This window comes from Mustelus asterias, chromosome 12, assembly GCF_964213995.1.
Source record: "Mustelus asterias chromosome 12, sMusAst1.hap1.1, whole genome shotgun sequence".
In the NCBI taxonomy this organism is placed as follows: Eukaryota; Metazoa; Chordata; class Chondrichthyes; order Carcharhiniformes; family Triakidae; genus Mustelus; species Mustelus asterias.
This window is the reverse complement of record NC_135812.1, coordinates 75,568,888-75,584,957: the sequence shown is the minus strand read 5'-3', so window position 1 is coordinate 75,584,957 and position 16,070 is coordinate 75,568,888. Positions and strand designations below refer to the sequence as shown.

At 43.5% G+C, this 16,070-nt stretch overlaps 1 protein-coding gene across 1 annotated transcript; it reads left to right on the top strand.

Annotated features, from left to right (window-relative positions):
• The first annotated feature begins 9,209 nt into the window (after window positions 1–9,209).
• LOC144502039 (armadillo repeat-containing protein 12-like) lies at window positions 9,210–10,199 on the top strand. Its single transcript, XM_078226051.1, has one exon. It carries the CDS (start codon window positions 9,210–9,212, stop codon window positions 10,197–10,199), a length of 990 nt encoding a protein of 329 aa, XP_078082177.1.
• Window positions 10,200–16,070: the final 5,871 nt, after the last annotated feature.

Sequence of the window (16,070 nt, the reverse complement as noted above, 5' to 3'; positions counted from 1 at the left end):
GCAGAACTGTTTGCAGTTCTGGTCGCCGCACTGTAGATGAAATGTGATTGCACTGGAGAAGGTGCAGAGAAGATTCACCAGGATATTGCCTGGGATGGAGCATTTGAGCTATGAAGAGAGGCAGGATAGTCTAGGGTTGTTTTTCTTTAGAGCAGGGAAGGCTGAGGGGGATCTGATTGAGGTATATAAAATTGAGGGGTATGGACAGGCTGGATAGGAAGGTGCTATTCCCCTTTGCTGAAGGGTCAATAGCGAGGGGGCACAGTCTAAAGTTGATGGGCAGGAGGTTTAGCAGGATTTGAGTATTCTTTTTCCACCCAGGGGTTGGTGGGAGCCTGGAATGCACTGCCTGGGAGGGTAGCAGAGGCAGGAAGCTTCACAACCTTTAAAAAGTTTGTGGATGATCACTCGAAATGTAATAACATTCAAGACAATGGGCCGAGTGCTGGAAAGTGTGATTAGTGTAGTTTTGTTGGTGCAGACTCGATGGGCTGAAGGGCCTCTTGTGTACTGCATGACTTTGTGCCTATTTCTGCTTCTATGTCTAATGGTCTTATCCCTTGATGTAAATAGTCGCAACAGCTGTAGACTTGGCACTGATCCTTGTGCTACCCCACTAGTGACAGCCTGCTATTCTGAGAATGACCCATGTTCCTTAATGTTTACTATCTATTCATCAATTCCCAATCCATACAAGTATGCTTCCCCTCTGCCCTCCCCAATTCCATGCACACTCCTTTCAACTAATCTATGTGGGATCTTATAGAAGGCCTTCTGCAAATCCAAATACACCACATCCACTGGTTCACCATTATCAATGCTACAAATAGAAACCTCAAAAAATACTCCAAATTTATTAAACATAATTTCCTTTTCATAAATCCATGTTGACTCTGCCCAATTTTACTAGTCAATAGTTCCTGACGTTTTCCCTGATACTGACATCAAACTAACAGGTCTGTAGTTTTTTATTCTCCACCTCCCTCCCTCCTCAAATAGTTTGATTACATTTGCTACTTTCCAGTCCTCCGGAACCTTCCCAGAATCTAAAGAAAGACTCCCATCAATGCATTCGCTATCAATCTAGCCGCCTCCTTCAACACTCTTGGATGAAGCTCATCTGGTCCAGGGGATTTATCAACCTTCAATCTAGTTAACTTTTAAAGTACTACCTCTTTACCAGTACTAATATCTTTTAGTTCCTCAGTGTTACAAAATATAGGTAGTTTTAAGGAAGTTATATTTGCATTGCGAGTGTTAGAATGAGCTATAGCTTTAAGTTTAATTTATATTTTATATTTGTGTATTAAAAAAAGGGAAATGACTCCTCAGATACTGAAACAGTTCACGTCCAAATACAGCAAGATCTGAACAGTGTCCAGGCTGTTTGTAAATAACATTCAGGCCACACAAGTGCCAGGCAATGACCATCTCCCACAAGAGAGAATCTAACCATCCCCCCTTAATATTCAATAGCATTGCCATTGCTGATTCCCCCACTATCAACATCCTAGGGGTTACCATTGACCAGAAGCTGAACTGGACTCGCCCATATAGGAAAGTGGATTAGGGAGGTTGAAAGATAGTAGAAAGCAACTGGGTTGTTGCTTAGCAACAGAGCATCCACCGGGAAATAAAAAGCAGTTTTAGTTCAGTTAGAAACAGGAGGAACTGGACTGTAGAAAGCAGATTTCTCAAAGGAACAGAAGGGTCACTTAAACCAGGGTGTGGGACAAGATGAAAGACCCAGGAAGACACTTAAGGAACAAGAACAGGAATCTGAATAAGAGAGAATCTCTTATTCAGATTAAGAGAGAATCTCTTATTCAGTGAAGTTATAGTAAGGAACTGAGGAAAAGGCTTCAAATTAATGAGAGAAAGCAATGGGGAGCAGAATCAAGGCAAATTGGGCTTGCACGAGGCCAGCCAATCAGAGCAGACAGCAAAGGCTGGTAACTCCTTAGTTACTACAGGCCTGTGAAGCAGTGGTGTTCTATGGGTACGGCTGAGGATCTGAGAGAGCGCCCAGAAGGCGAAACTTAAATGCATGTGGCGATCCAAGGGAGAGGAACATCAGAAGAAGAGATTAAAAACCCTGGAGCTGGATCCTTGTTGAAGACGTCTGAGAGAAAGTGTTGTTTGGGGGAAGATTCCAAAGTGAGTTCTTCGAGAGTTGAGATAGAGATTAGTGAGATCAGTTAGCTTACAGTTTGCCAAACCTCTGGAATGGGGGTTGGGAGCAGGAGAGAGCTGATGAGGGATCCACAGTCTGTTTCAGGTGGCATTTGTCATGTGGTTTTGGAGTGGGGTGTGTCTGACCATAGATCACCTCTTGGTTTACATGAACTGTGTATTTGCTGTGAGCATTAGAGTGTAAGATAGATTTTGTACTTTGTTATCCTTATAGATCTGTATATGTCTGCATAGATATAGTTGGGATGAAAGAGTATTATAATATAGTTAATCTTTTTAAATAAATTGTTCCTTTTTGTTAAAGGCTCATCAGCTGACTCTTGTGACTCTGTTCACTTGCCACTCTCCACATTTCTAAACAAAATGTAAAAGTTAGGTTCCATCCTGGGATCTGACCTGCCCAGTTGGAACATCAGCTGGAATCACAATACTCAGTTTCACAAGTCCATTGGTCGCCTTGTATTACTGGGACTTTACAGATGAATTCATCTGCTTAACCAAATGGCTTAAATGAACGAAAAATGGGAGAAGGATAAATGGCGAAGTTTACAACAGTAAACAGGAAGAAGGCTGTGGAGGCCAGGTCATTGAGTGCAATTAAGACAGAGATAGATCGGTTCTTGATTGGTAAAGGAATCAAGGGTTACGGGGAAAAGGCGGGAGAATGGGGTTGAGAAACTTAGCAGCCATGATTCAATGGCGGAGCAGATTCAACAGGCCAAATGGCCTAATTCTCCTAATTAGGGGATTAGCAGTGTAGGTGCGTGGGGTTGCAGGAGTGGGGCCTGGGTGGGATTGTGGCCGGCGCAGGCTCAATGGGCAGAATGGCCTCCTTCTGCACTGTCGGGATTCTCTGATTCTATTCTAAGTCAAAGAATATCTTATGGTCTAAGTCACTCAAAACCTAAAAAGTAGAGAAAGGAAGGATATATAAGTCGCTTAGGCAATGGAATGAAATCTGAGTAAGTAGGAAATAAATCTGTAAGTTGTAAGTAGTTTCTGATTTGGGTGCAATCTGCAATGTGGCTCCAAGTCGTTAAGTTTGTTCAAGGCTGAGGTAGATAGATTTTTAATCAGTAAGGGACTCGAGAGTTATGTGGTTCAGGCAGGAAAGTGGAGTTGAGGATTATCATATCCGATCAGTTGTGATCTCATTGAATGACAGAGCAGACTCGATGGGCCAAATGGCCTACTTCTGCTCCTATGTCTTATTGTCTTACAAATCTTGCTTCAAGCAGCACGACTTTTCAGAGTTGATTTAATGGATTGAAACTCAACGGTATTATTGCAAACATAAAATCTTCCATGAGCCAGTGCAATCTGACAAAGTGCTTAGATAGCAATTGTTTGTTTACCCACATACATTAAGAATAGCCCTTTTTTCATTTGCCTGGTAACCTGGTGTTGTTTTATTAATATCGCTGAAATTGGGTTTATCACAAACAATAAACATTCTTAATAAGAATGTCTAATCCACCATTTGTGAGTAACCTCATTTTGAATCACCACAAAGGATTTAAACCCAATGCAAAAATTTGCAACCTTTATTAATATAGTCAGTTTCTTAAATTGAATATTTTTTGAATGTTTAAAAACTATTAACTCTGCTTCTAGTGCCTTTGTGCCTCAAGCACTTTGCATTTGTTAGTTTTTAATTGAATTTGATATTTGATCTGTTCCTTTCTCCAAATTATGAACTCGCTGTTCCTCTCATGATTTTGTCGTCTGCTTGGAGTTGCTTACTGCATCCATGTCTTTTATGCTTGGCCCCTCAAGCACTAGCCCCTGCAGTAGAAACAGAAAATTGCTGGAAAAACCCAGCAGGTCAGGTAGAACCCGTGGAGAGAGAAACAGAGTTAATTGGTTCGAGTCCGCATGACTCTTCTTCAGAGCTCTGAAGTAACTCTGATTTTTGTTGGGGCTCCATCATTAGAATCAGATTACAAATCAAGAATACTATGATCAGAATTGATAAGCTCCAATAATTCTTTGTAGATATTTATTTGCTAAAGTTAAATGCGTGCAATCTCCAAGTTTGCATGTGTGTGTGCGCGCGCGCATGTGTGGAGCTCATTAGTGGTTACCACATATGTGGCCACACCAAAAAGACTAATTGTACATGGTTCATTGTTCAGTTCAATCTAATGCCTGAAGCTACTGTGCTTTGTTCATTGCGGCCGGCTCTGGGGAAATGGAGCCTGTACAGGATGGATGGTAACTCATCTTCAACAGTCTGGTAGCCTTTTCAATGTGAACCTTTGTAGCCCAAAGACTTAAGCTGCATGGCCTCTTGGGCTCCATTGCATAGGTATCATGAGTCACCTCTTCATCCTTACCCCCAGCAGCCATTCATGTATTCTTGTTGGTACCATAAAGAGGTGTGGCACTTGCAAGTGCTGGAGGATAAGGGGTGTCACGATAGCTTCCAGGAAAAGTGTGAACACACGATGTGCTTGTTGTCGCCGCAAACTAGTTGAATATTTAGGGAATGAAATTCCTTCCTATTGAGCTCTGAAATAAAGCTAGGACCAAGTTCCTTGTGGAACATTTTTGTAGAAACGAGGAGATAATATCAATGAGGAATACCAAGGTGCACAGGATACTGGGAGTGATAGATAGGACTAGAATAGGGAATAGTAAGGGAATAGGTGGGGTCAAAGTAAAGGAAAAACTAATAAAATCTGAATCAGTGTTACTGTTCCTGTCTGTGAATGCACAGAGTGTGTTTATTAAGATTGGGGTCGTACCAGGTGCAGATTGCCATGTGGAATACGATGTTGTGACTACAACAGAGACCTGGCTCAAAGAAGGGCAGGACTGGATATTAAATATTCATGGATACAAAGAAAGGGAAAAAAAAGGGGCGTGGTGGTGGTATTGATAAAGGGAAGCACTGCAGTGCTGGAGAAACGGGATGTCCCAGAGGAGTCAAGGACAGAATCAATCTGGCTGGAGTTCAGGAACAAAAGGTGTGACTATGTTGCTCGGTGTGGTCTGTGGTCTGCCAACCAGTGGGAAGGATGTTGAGGAACAAAACTGCAGGGAAAATAGAGAGAGATGCAAACTCGCGACCCACGGAGAAAAAACATTCTTATCATCTCTGTCTTAAATGGGGGATCCCCCATATCTTTAAATTATGTTGCTGAATTCTGATCTCCCCCTCACAAGGGGAAACCTCTTTTCAGCATTCCCCCTATCAAGTCCCCCCACCCCGGATTTTATATGTTTCAATAAGATCACCTCTCATCATTCTTTTAAACTCCAAGGAATATAGGCCCAACCTGTCAATCCATTCCTTTAGGATAACCTCTGCATCCCAGGTATCCGTTGAGTGAACCTTCTCCACTGTCTCTAGTGCTCTTATATCTGTTAGGTAAGGAGACACAAACTGTGCAGAGTACATTAAATGTGGCCTCACTGATGCTTTATGCAACTGCAGCAAAAGTTGGTGAGACACCAGGACTGGATGGGATTCATCCAAGGATACCGAGGGAAGTGAGAGTGGAAATTGTGCATTGCACTGGCCATAATTTTCCAGTCTTCTATAGACTCCGGGGGTGGTGCCAGAGGACTGGAGATTTGTAAATGTTACACCCTTGTTTTGAAAAGGGTCTAAAAATAAGCTCAGCAACTCCAAGCCAGTCAGTTTAGTTTCAGTGGTAAGGAGACTTCTAGAAACAATAATTCCAGATAAAATAATAGTCACCTGGCAAAATGTGGGTTAGTAAGGGAATCCAGCATGCATTTCTTATGGGAAAATAGTGTTTAATTAAATGGCTGGAGTTTTTTGATGAGGTAGCGGAGAGGGTTGATGAGGGCAGTGCTATTAATGTGGTGTACATGGACATTTGATACAGTGCCACACAACACTTGTGAGCAAAGTTATAGCTCATGGAATAAAAGGGAAAGTAGCAACATGGAAACAAAATGGTCTGAGTAACAGGGAGTAATGGTCAATGGATATTTTTCAGTCTCAGGGAGGCTTTGTGGTGGAGTTTCCATGGGTTGTGACCCTTATGCTTCTTGATATATCTTAATACCCTAGTCCTTGGTGTACAAGGCACAATTTTAAAGTTTGCAGATGATACAAAACTTGGAAACATTGTAAACTGGCAGGAGGATGGTGTAGAACTTCAAAAGGACATGGACGAATTGGCAGAGCGGGAGGGCAGGTGGCAGATAAAGTTCAACGCAGAGAAATGTGAAGTGATTCAGGAAGGACATGGAGATATAATATGAAATAGAGGGTACAAAGGGGGTTCAGGAGCAGAGCGACCTGGGTGTATATGTGAAGAAGTCATTGAAGTTGGAAGGACGGAATGTGGTTAATAAAGCATCCAGTATCCTCGGCTTTATTCATAGGAAAAGAGAGTACAAGACCAAGGAGATTATGTTGATTTTGTATAAAACACTAGTTCAGCCTCAATTGGAGTATTGCATCCAGTCCTGGCTGCCACAATTTAGGGGGGATGTAAAGACATTGGAGAGGCAGAGAAGATTCATGAGAATGGTTCTACAGATGAGGAACTTCAGTTATGAAGATGGATTGGAGAAGTTGGGACTGTTCTCCTTGGATAAAAGGCCAAGAGGAGATAGAGAGAAATTGTTCCCACCCATGGAAGGATCGAGAATGAGATGACACAGATTGGTAAAAAAAGCAAAAATGATATGAGAACATTATTTTTCATGCAGCAAGTGGTTAGGGTCTGGAATGCACTGCCTGAGAGTGTGATGGAGGCAGATTCAATTGAAGGATTCAAAGGAGAATTAGACTGTTACCTGAATAAGAAGAATTTCACTAAGTGAATAGTTCATTTAGAGAGTCAGTGCAGACAGGATGGGCTGAATGGCCTCCTTCAGCACAGTAACACATCTGTTATTCTGTGATTCCAGTTCCCACGCCTGAAATGGCCTTTGTGATTGGTTTCTAACCACGCCATTTTTCAATCCTCAAAGAGATATTGCATCATAAATTGAACTGACCCTCTGATAGCACGAACAGTCTCTGTATAAAGCTAGCCTGATATAAATAGAAAAAAGGATTGTGACCATGCATTTCATGTAGAAGGATTTTCCTTTCTCTATCGTTTGACACTCAAAAGTCTGTCTTACACCAACACCCATCACGTCTCTAACATTTTTTTAAGCTCATGATGTAAGTTGACCAAAACCCATTTCAGTTTTCGAGTTGCTTTCTCTCCCCCACTCCCACCCCCTTCTCTAATCCAATCTGTTTGCTGAGTGGCCAGGAATGGCCTCTTGCAAGTTATTATGTATTAACCCACAGCAGGTCGCCCCTAAGCTCCCTGACCTACATTGGATCCCAGTTAATCCCAGTCTTGATTTTAAAATTCTCATCCTTCTTTTCAAATCCCTCCATGTTTGTCCTTCCCTAACTTTATCTCCCCATCTCCACCCCCCCGCCCCCCATCTCTCTCTCTCTCTCTCTCTCCATCCTGCACACACACCCTCCACCCTCTCTCCCCATCTCCCTCCCTCGCGCCCCCATCTCACCCCTGCCTACCATGAGATCTCTGCATTCTTCTAATTCTGGCCTCTTCTGTATCGTAAGATGTTTAACAACACCAGGTTAAAGTCCAACAGGTTTTATTTGGCAGCAAAAGCCACACAAGCTTTCGGAGCCCCAAGCCCCTTCTTCAAGTTTGTGTGGCTTTTGCTACCAAATAAACCTGTTGGACTTTAACCTGGTGTTGTTAAACTTCTTACTGTGTTTACCCCAGTCCAACGCCGGCATCTCCACATCTCTTCTGCATCAGCAGTTTTCATAGTGCCAACGTGGCCACACTATCAGTTGGCTGCACCCCCAAACTCCAGAATTCCTCCCTATCTCCACCTCGCTTACCTCTTTTAAGAGAGTGCTGAAGACCTACCTCTTTTGACTAAGCTTTGATCATCTGACCTAATATCTCCTTACCTGTCTTGGTGTCATCCTTTGTCTTTCTTTGTCCTGGGAAGAGCTTTGGGACATTTCATTGTGTGAAAGCTGCTTATAAATTTAAGATACTTTTTTTATTTGTCACAAGTAGGTTTACATTAACACTGCAATTAAGTTACTGTGAAAATCCCCTAGTCGCCACACTCCGGCGCCTGTTCGGGTACACTGAGGGAGAATTTAACGTGGCCAATGCACCTAACCAGCACATCTTTCGGACTGTGGGAGGAAAACGGGGCATCTGGAGGAAACCCATGCAGACACGGGGAAAGCATGCAGACTCGGCACAGACAGTGACCCAAGCTGGGAATTGAACCCTGGCACTGTGAGGCAGCAGTGTTAACCACTGTGCTGCCATATCTGTTGTTGTTTACATAGTTAACCACAAATATGTGTGATAAAACAAGACAAGCTGCCAGGCAGGGTAATAGAGACGGCTGGAGAACAAGGTGATGAGAGAACTGAGTTTCATTTAAAGGCTTTTCTTGAATTTTCATAGAACCATAGAATCTACAGTGCAGAAGGAGGCCATTCAGCCCATCGAGCCTGCACCGACAACAATCCCACCCAGGTCCTGTCCTATCCCTGCAACCCTATATATTTACCTCCTAATCCCCCTGACACAAAGGGGCAATTTAGCACGACCAATCAACCTAACCCACACATATTTGTACTGTGGGAGGAAACTAGAGCACCCGGAGGAAATCCACGCAGACATGGGGAGAATGTGCAAACTCCATACAGACGGTCACCCGAGGCTGGAATTGAACCCAGGCCCCTGGCGCTGTGAGGCAGCAGTGCTAACCGCTGTGCCACCGTGCCTGCCTCAAATTTTACTTTGCTCAGGGTTTTAACTTGTTGTTAAAAGAATGTCCAATGTTTGTATGCTGCAGTTATACACTGTGACATCAGCAAACATGCATCCATTCAAACTCGATGTGCTGTGGATACCAGAATCTCCAGTTATGAAGTCATTCTTATCAGTTAATGGTTTAGTTTAGTTTGTTTAGTTTCAAATGTACTGAGCTTAGGAAATCGGTTACGAGTTAGAAGCAACTGACAAATGGAAGCCAACTTGGGAATCTATCAGAAGAACATGTTGGGGCCTTTGCCTGGAGTGGGAGCTGCTTATTTATTGTACAAACCAATCGACAGAAGCACTGATCCTGATAAGCAGGATCAAAGGAGGTCTGGCAGTGAATATGGCTTATGTGTTGAAGCAGTCCCTGGAAACTCTCTCACCCTTCCGGCTGATGCATCGAGGTTCAGCATCACCAACAGCTGCGATGACATGGACACACAACACTTGCATCGGCTTTTGGCTATTCTTAAGCAAAACCCCAGTTCCGCTCTGAAAGCCCTCATTGGAACGAGAATCTGTAGATTGGCTGCAGTTTCCGGTAATCACGCATTAATTTGGTTAGAAGGTGGGATCAGCATCATTATAGAATCATTGAGCGACCCTCAAACTGAGATAAAAGTAGATGCTTTGAATGCGCTTAACTTCCTTTCTAACAATGTCACAAATCGAGAAATAATCCAGGAGGATGTTCATCAGGTCTGTGAACTGGTCAGCACAGCCACTACAGATTCAGAATTACAGTTAGCTGCTTTAAGGCTGCTCAGTAACTTGCTACATTACCGCGAGAACCAACTGGAGATGAGAAGGTCTATCCCCAAATTTGTTGAACTGTTGCAAAAAGGGTCAACCCAAACCAAGGCCCAAGTGTTAAAAATTCTCATCAATTTATCCACAAACCTAGAGCTCACCTTTGATATTCTGAACACTCGAGTTGTACCTTGCTTCCTTTCATTGTTTAATATGTGCACACCGCCAGATATTCTAAAGGCTCAACTAACGTTGGTGGCTAATTTAAATGAAAGCAGAAGAAGTCCTCATTATGAATCTGCCCACCATGAATATAATGAAGAGTCCCTTTCTGCAGTGTTATTTGGGGGGTCACAATTTTCAAATAAACTCTTTTCACTCATGACACACCCAGACAAGGGGGTGTTCTTCCTGACTACACAGATCTTAACGATCTTACGGTGAACTGCTTGCAAGCAAGAGTTAAATAAATAACTGTTAATAAAATTAATTGAAACTTCACGATTTCAAGAGCTGTTTAAGTTGCAGTAACTGGTTCAAAGATTTGTGCATAGGGATGAAGTACTTTAATTTTATGGACATTATTCCTTACAATGTTAATTCTTAGTGAAAGAATGTGAAAACGTAAGCAGAAGCACATATTGTGAGCTTGTGTAAGGATGTAACGCCCCTCATAATGTGACTGATAGAATCTTGACTATTTATTGTGCATCTGGAGGATGTCACAACAAGCGGACTGTTTAAGCGATGACTCCAGATAGTTTAAAGTAGATAATTCCACAAATAAAGAATGATTGCTCCATGATGGTTTTTATTATTCGAGCTACTCAACACTTCAAACGACATCATGAATTGTAAAACATGAGAGAATGTCGTTCACTATTGTAGAGAACTTCGCTTTGTAAATAATAGCACAGCCGATGCACTATTTAAACAAATATTTGGGTTGGAAGAGAATTTCTGTGACAGCATTTTCCAATTTTATAATGTGCCTTACAGCACATAAATCCCATGCACAAACTTTTGTTGTTCTTTCCAATCTCGGCATTCCCTCGTGTAAAGCACATACCAGTGGCTGCATTAAAAAAACGTTAAAACACTTCATCACAATTAGAAACAGTGGGATTGGAATTTAGGGGGAAAGACTACGATGCATGAACCATGCTAACATCATAGAATCCTGCAGTGCAGAAGGAGGCCATTCGGCCCATTGAGTCTGCACCGACCACAATCCTGCCCAGGCCCTATCCCCATAACCCCATGCATTCACCCCAGCTAGTCCCCCTGATACTAAGGGGCAATTTATCATGGCCAATCCACCTAACCCGCATATCTCTGGACGGTGAGAGGAAACTGGAGGAAACCCACGCAGGCACGGGGAGAACGTGCAAACTCCGCACAGACGGTGACCCGAGCTGGGAATTGAACCGGGGTCCCTGGCGCTGTGAGGCAGCAGTGCTGACCACTGTGCTACCGTACTGCTCCTAAAATTCGGCCGTCGTATTCACAATCCTTCAGCTGATTCTTTCACTAATAGCGGAATGCAGCAAAATCAGTTTTAGAAGCTGATTCATCGACACCTAAAAATGTTGTTTCTTTCTCTTCTCGTTAAAGAGGCTGATAGACCAGCTGTGTGGTTCCAGCACTTTCTATTTTATTGAGCTTTTATAATCTAACGCAGCCCTCTGTCTGACTGTACAGACTAACAGAATGAGTGCCTTCTAAGGACAGTGAGCCTCCTGATAAACAAAGCATGTTTTTTCCTTTGAACCAAGGTTATAAATTTACTTTGTCCAAAATTTGACAAAAATCTTTGTTTCAGAAAGTGCTGATTCTAGTCCTCTGGAAGACTGAAAAGAAGCTGAATTAAAGCAGGGGATCCAGGAGGGCCCAGCTGCTTCTTGTTACTTTGTTCATTTCCTGTTCTTCAGTTCGGGAAGGTAACTGTGCACATATATCGCCTTTCTATTTTTATATCCAAGGAAAAGCAATTGGAGATGCTGTCTACTGGTATTGACCTTGTGATGTCCTTTTGTTTTCAGCACACAGTATTGCCCTGCGAGCTCCGCCTTCCATGTACTCTGGAACTCAAGTTGCAATGTTAGTACATAACAATGCTGGTGAGCATGTTAAACACGTCCAACCAAACCAGCTAGGCCACAGAATCATAGAATCCCTACAGTGCAGAAGAGGCCATTTGGCCCATCAGTGGTTAGCACTGCTGCTTCACAACGCCAGGGACCCGGGTTCGATTCTTGGGTCACTATCTATGTGGAGTTTGCACATTCTCCCCGTGTCTGCTTGGGTTTCTTCCGGGTGCTCCGGTTTCCTTCCACAGTCCAAGAATGTGCGTGTTAGGTGGATTGGCTATGCTAAATTGCCCCTTCATGTCAGAGGGATTAGCAGGGTAAATACATGGAGTTACGGGGATAGGGCTTGGGTGGAATTGTCGTCGGTGCAGGCTCGATGGGCCGAACAGCCTCCTTCTGCACTGTAGGCTTTCCGTGATTCTGCACCGACTCTCTGACAGATGATCTTACCTAGGCCCTCTCCCCCGGCCTATCCCCGTAACCCCAAACACATTAACCATTGATAATCCATTCAACCTACACAGCTTGAGACACTGAGGTACAATTTAGCACTCACCTAACCAGCATACCTTTCGGACTGTGGGAGGAAACCGGAGCACCCGGAGGAAACCCTCGCAGACACGGGGAGAATGTGCAAACTCCACACAGACAGTGACCCAAGCCGGGAATCGAACCTGGGTCCCTGGTGCTGTGAGCATTGCTATCATGACAATGGTCCTTCTTGTGATGCCCAATGTTTGATCGCACACTCACCATTCAGAAATGTGTTTTAAAAAATCCAAAAATGGTTCATAATCTTTTTCCAAACAGGTACAGATTCATCTTTGCAATATCAACGTTCAGCGTGGGCAGAGATTTTTCTTAGAATCTTAGAATCCCTACAATGCAGAAGGAGACCATTCAGCCCATCGAGTCTACACCGACCACGATCCCACCCAGAACCTATTCCCGTAACCCCACATATTTACCCTGCTAATCCCCCTGACACTAGGGTCAATTTAGCATGGTCAATCAACCTAACCCGCACATCTTTGGACTGTGGGAGGAAACCGGAGCGCCCGGAGGAAACCCATGCAGACACAGGGAGATCGTGCAAACATGTTTTACTTGCCAACGTTCTCCTCGTGTTTGCGTGGGTTTCCTCCGGGTGCTCCAGTTTCCTCCCACAGTCCAAAGATATGCGGGTTAGGCTGATTGGTCTAACAGCATTATGTTGGTGGGTCCATATTAGTGCAAATTTAATTGTATAATTTCTTAAGAATGTCAATTATGTTCAACAACTACCTCCAGATGATAGCTGTGGTTTTCCAAATGTTAAGCCAGATGAAGCTCATCCAAGGCTGGCTATGAGAAAAGCATCGGACAGCACAGAGACAATCAGGGGATTGGAAAGTGGTGATGAAGTAGGTGTTAGTGTATGTGTGCTAGTTGGCACAACTTGGATGCATGAAGTCACTTTGGACAACTTGTAGATGAGAAGAGGAAGAGCCCAAGGTGCCATTCCTGGAGGTCTCGCTAGGTGACAATGGGTGAGTGAAGTTGCTCTGGCCACCCATGGGAAGGTATGAGTAACCAGGGAAAGATTAGTTTCACAATTCTGCTGCTGTACCTATCCCATGGGACAAAGCTTAAACCAATAGTGATATTCAGGAGAAAATCCCTTCCAAAACAGCAATTCCCAAAAGGAGTAATCAGCCCACATTCCCAATAAAGGATAGTGGATGTAGGTGGTTTGAGGAAAGTTTGGAGCTTCCAGAACAAACATTATATGAAGAACAACACCTTCTCATTTGGGACATGCTCACATCACACCTTGGCAATGATATTGTAAGAGATAGATCATAAAACGGAGATACTTCAGGGGCGATTCCCAGGGGCCTAACGAGCTTTGTCCAAGCACTGGATGTCTCTCTGAAGAAGCCCTTCAAGGATAGCAGGAAAAGAAAATTGGAATGACTGGATGATTGGAGGAGAGATGCAATCCTGCGTGAATAGGTTGTAAAATCCTAGGGGCAGCATGGTGGCACAGTGGTTAGTGCTGCTGCCTCACAACGCCAGGGACCCGGGTTCGATTCCCAGCTTAGCTCACTGTCTGTGCGGAGTTTACACGTTCTCCCCATGTCTGTGTTGGATTCCTTCGGGTGCTCCAGTTTCCTCGCACAGTCCAAAGATGTGCGGGTTAGGTGGATTGGCCATGCTAAATTGCCTCTTAGTGTCAGTGAGACTAGCTAGGGTTATTCATGGGGTTAAGGGGATTGAGCCTGAGCGGGATTGCGGTCGGTGCAGACTCGATGGGCCAAATGGCCTCCTTCTGCACTGTAGGGATTCTCTGATTCTATGAAATCAGAAGAGATTGCCGGCAAATCATTCCAGAAATGTGGAATATCCCATGCACTTGATAGCACTGAAGATGATTGTTTGTGGAAGGATTTGGCCACTGATGATGTGGTTGCTGATGAAGGTGACGTTGCTGATCCATACGATGACACCCGTTCGAGAAGCAGGTTGGGACACAGTTTGGTTTTGAAGACCAGGCTCTGCTGTTAGTAACAGTCTGTTCCATGGTGTGAAATAAGCTGCCTGAAATTGTATACATCTGAGGCTGGATTCTGTTTTTGATGAATTTGCGGACACTAAATTCATCAAATTTATGTCCATCATCATGTAAGTTATTTTATAACTAAAAATTCAATAATAAAAATCCGTTGACTCCTTTTGGGGATATGGTTGGCTGGAACAGTCTCCAACCTGGTAACTGATAGCGAGGTAATGGGAGAGGGTGAATTTCAACCCCTCAAAAATATTTCTTGTGTAAAAGTCACCGTCTTATGTTTTGGCTAAAACGCTTAGTCTCAGAAACTCAATATTTACACAAGTATATATGGCATTGCCACCTGGACCCTAGATTCACAAACCAACAGTAAATTTATCCTAACAAGTGATCTAAAAATCACACAAATTGTAACAGTAAAATTACTGCACACGCATATAAGACAACATGGTACATCTTTGGGTAAGGAATAAAAATCTTGGTTACGAAACTTATTCAAGGAAGGACATAATTGCCCTAGAGGACGTGAAAGAAAGGCTCAGTAGACTGGTTTCTGGGATGAGGAGAGACGGGTCTTATGAGGAGAGATTGAGTAGACTAGGCCTAAGTACCCTTGAGTCCAGGAAAATGAGAGGTGATCTCATTGAGATGTATGCATTTCTTAATGGGATTGGCTGGGTAGATGGTGAGAAAATGCTTTCCCTGGCTCGGGAAGAGGTCAGCTAGTTAGGCCCAAGGTGAAGAGAAATTTCTTCACTTAAAGAATTGTGAATCTTTTGAATTGTCGGCTCCCAAGGATCGTTAATCACATTCAAGGTGAAGGTTGGTAGGTTTTTGGGTATTCAAGGAAAGGGGAGTGGGAGAGTGGCAGCAGGTGGAGGTGAGGTAGGGAATTAGCCATGATCTTGTTGAACAGTGGACTATGCTCAAAGGGCCGAATGGCCTTCTCCTACTCCAATTTCTTGCATTCCAACATGGTAAATACATATGACTTAAAACATTTTGTGAATCAATAATTTGTATTTAGTGCATCTTCAAACATGGATGAAATAGTGTCTTTTAGCTGACCAGCAGAAAGTGCATTTTAAAATAAAGTGCTCGGTTTGATACAAGATTTGTGGTGTTTTGGAATATCTTTCTCTCAGGGTGGCACGGCGGCACAGTGATTAGTGCTGCTGCCTCATGTCCGTATGGAGTTTGCACGTTTTCCCCGTGTCAGCGCGGGTTTCCTCCGGGTGCTCCGGTTTCCTCCCACAGCCCAAAGATGAGCAGGTTAGGTGCATTGGACGTGGCAAATTGACCTTTTGTGTCAGGGAGATTAGCAGGGTAAATACGTGGGGTTATGGGGATAGGGCCTGCGTGGGATTGTTGTCAGTGCAGACTTGATGGGCCAAATGGCCTCCTTCTCCACTGTAGGGATTCTATGATTTACTATAGTAATGAATCCCCAACAGTATTGCTCAGAGTTAGTGGCAATATCATGAATTATAGGCTGAGAGATTACAACATCAATTTGGAGCAAAGCAAATGCTTTGATTCCCAAGTAGTAACAGCACCATCCTCTGGATGAAATAGGAATGATGTGCAGATGCCGGTGTTGGACTGGGGTAAACACCGTAAGAAGTCTCACAACATCAGGTTAAAGTCCAACAGGTTTATTTGGTAGCACAAGCC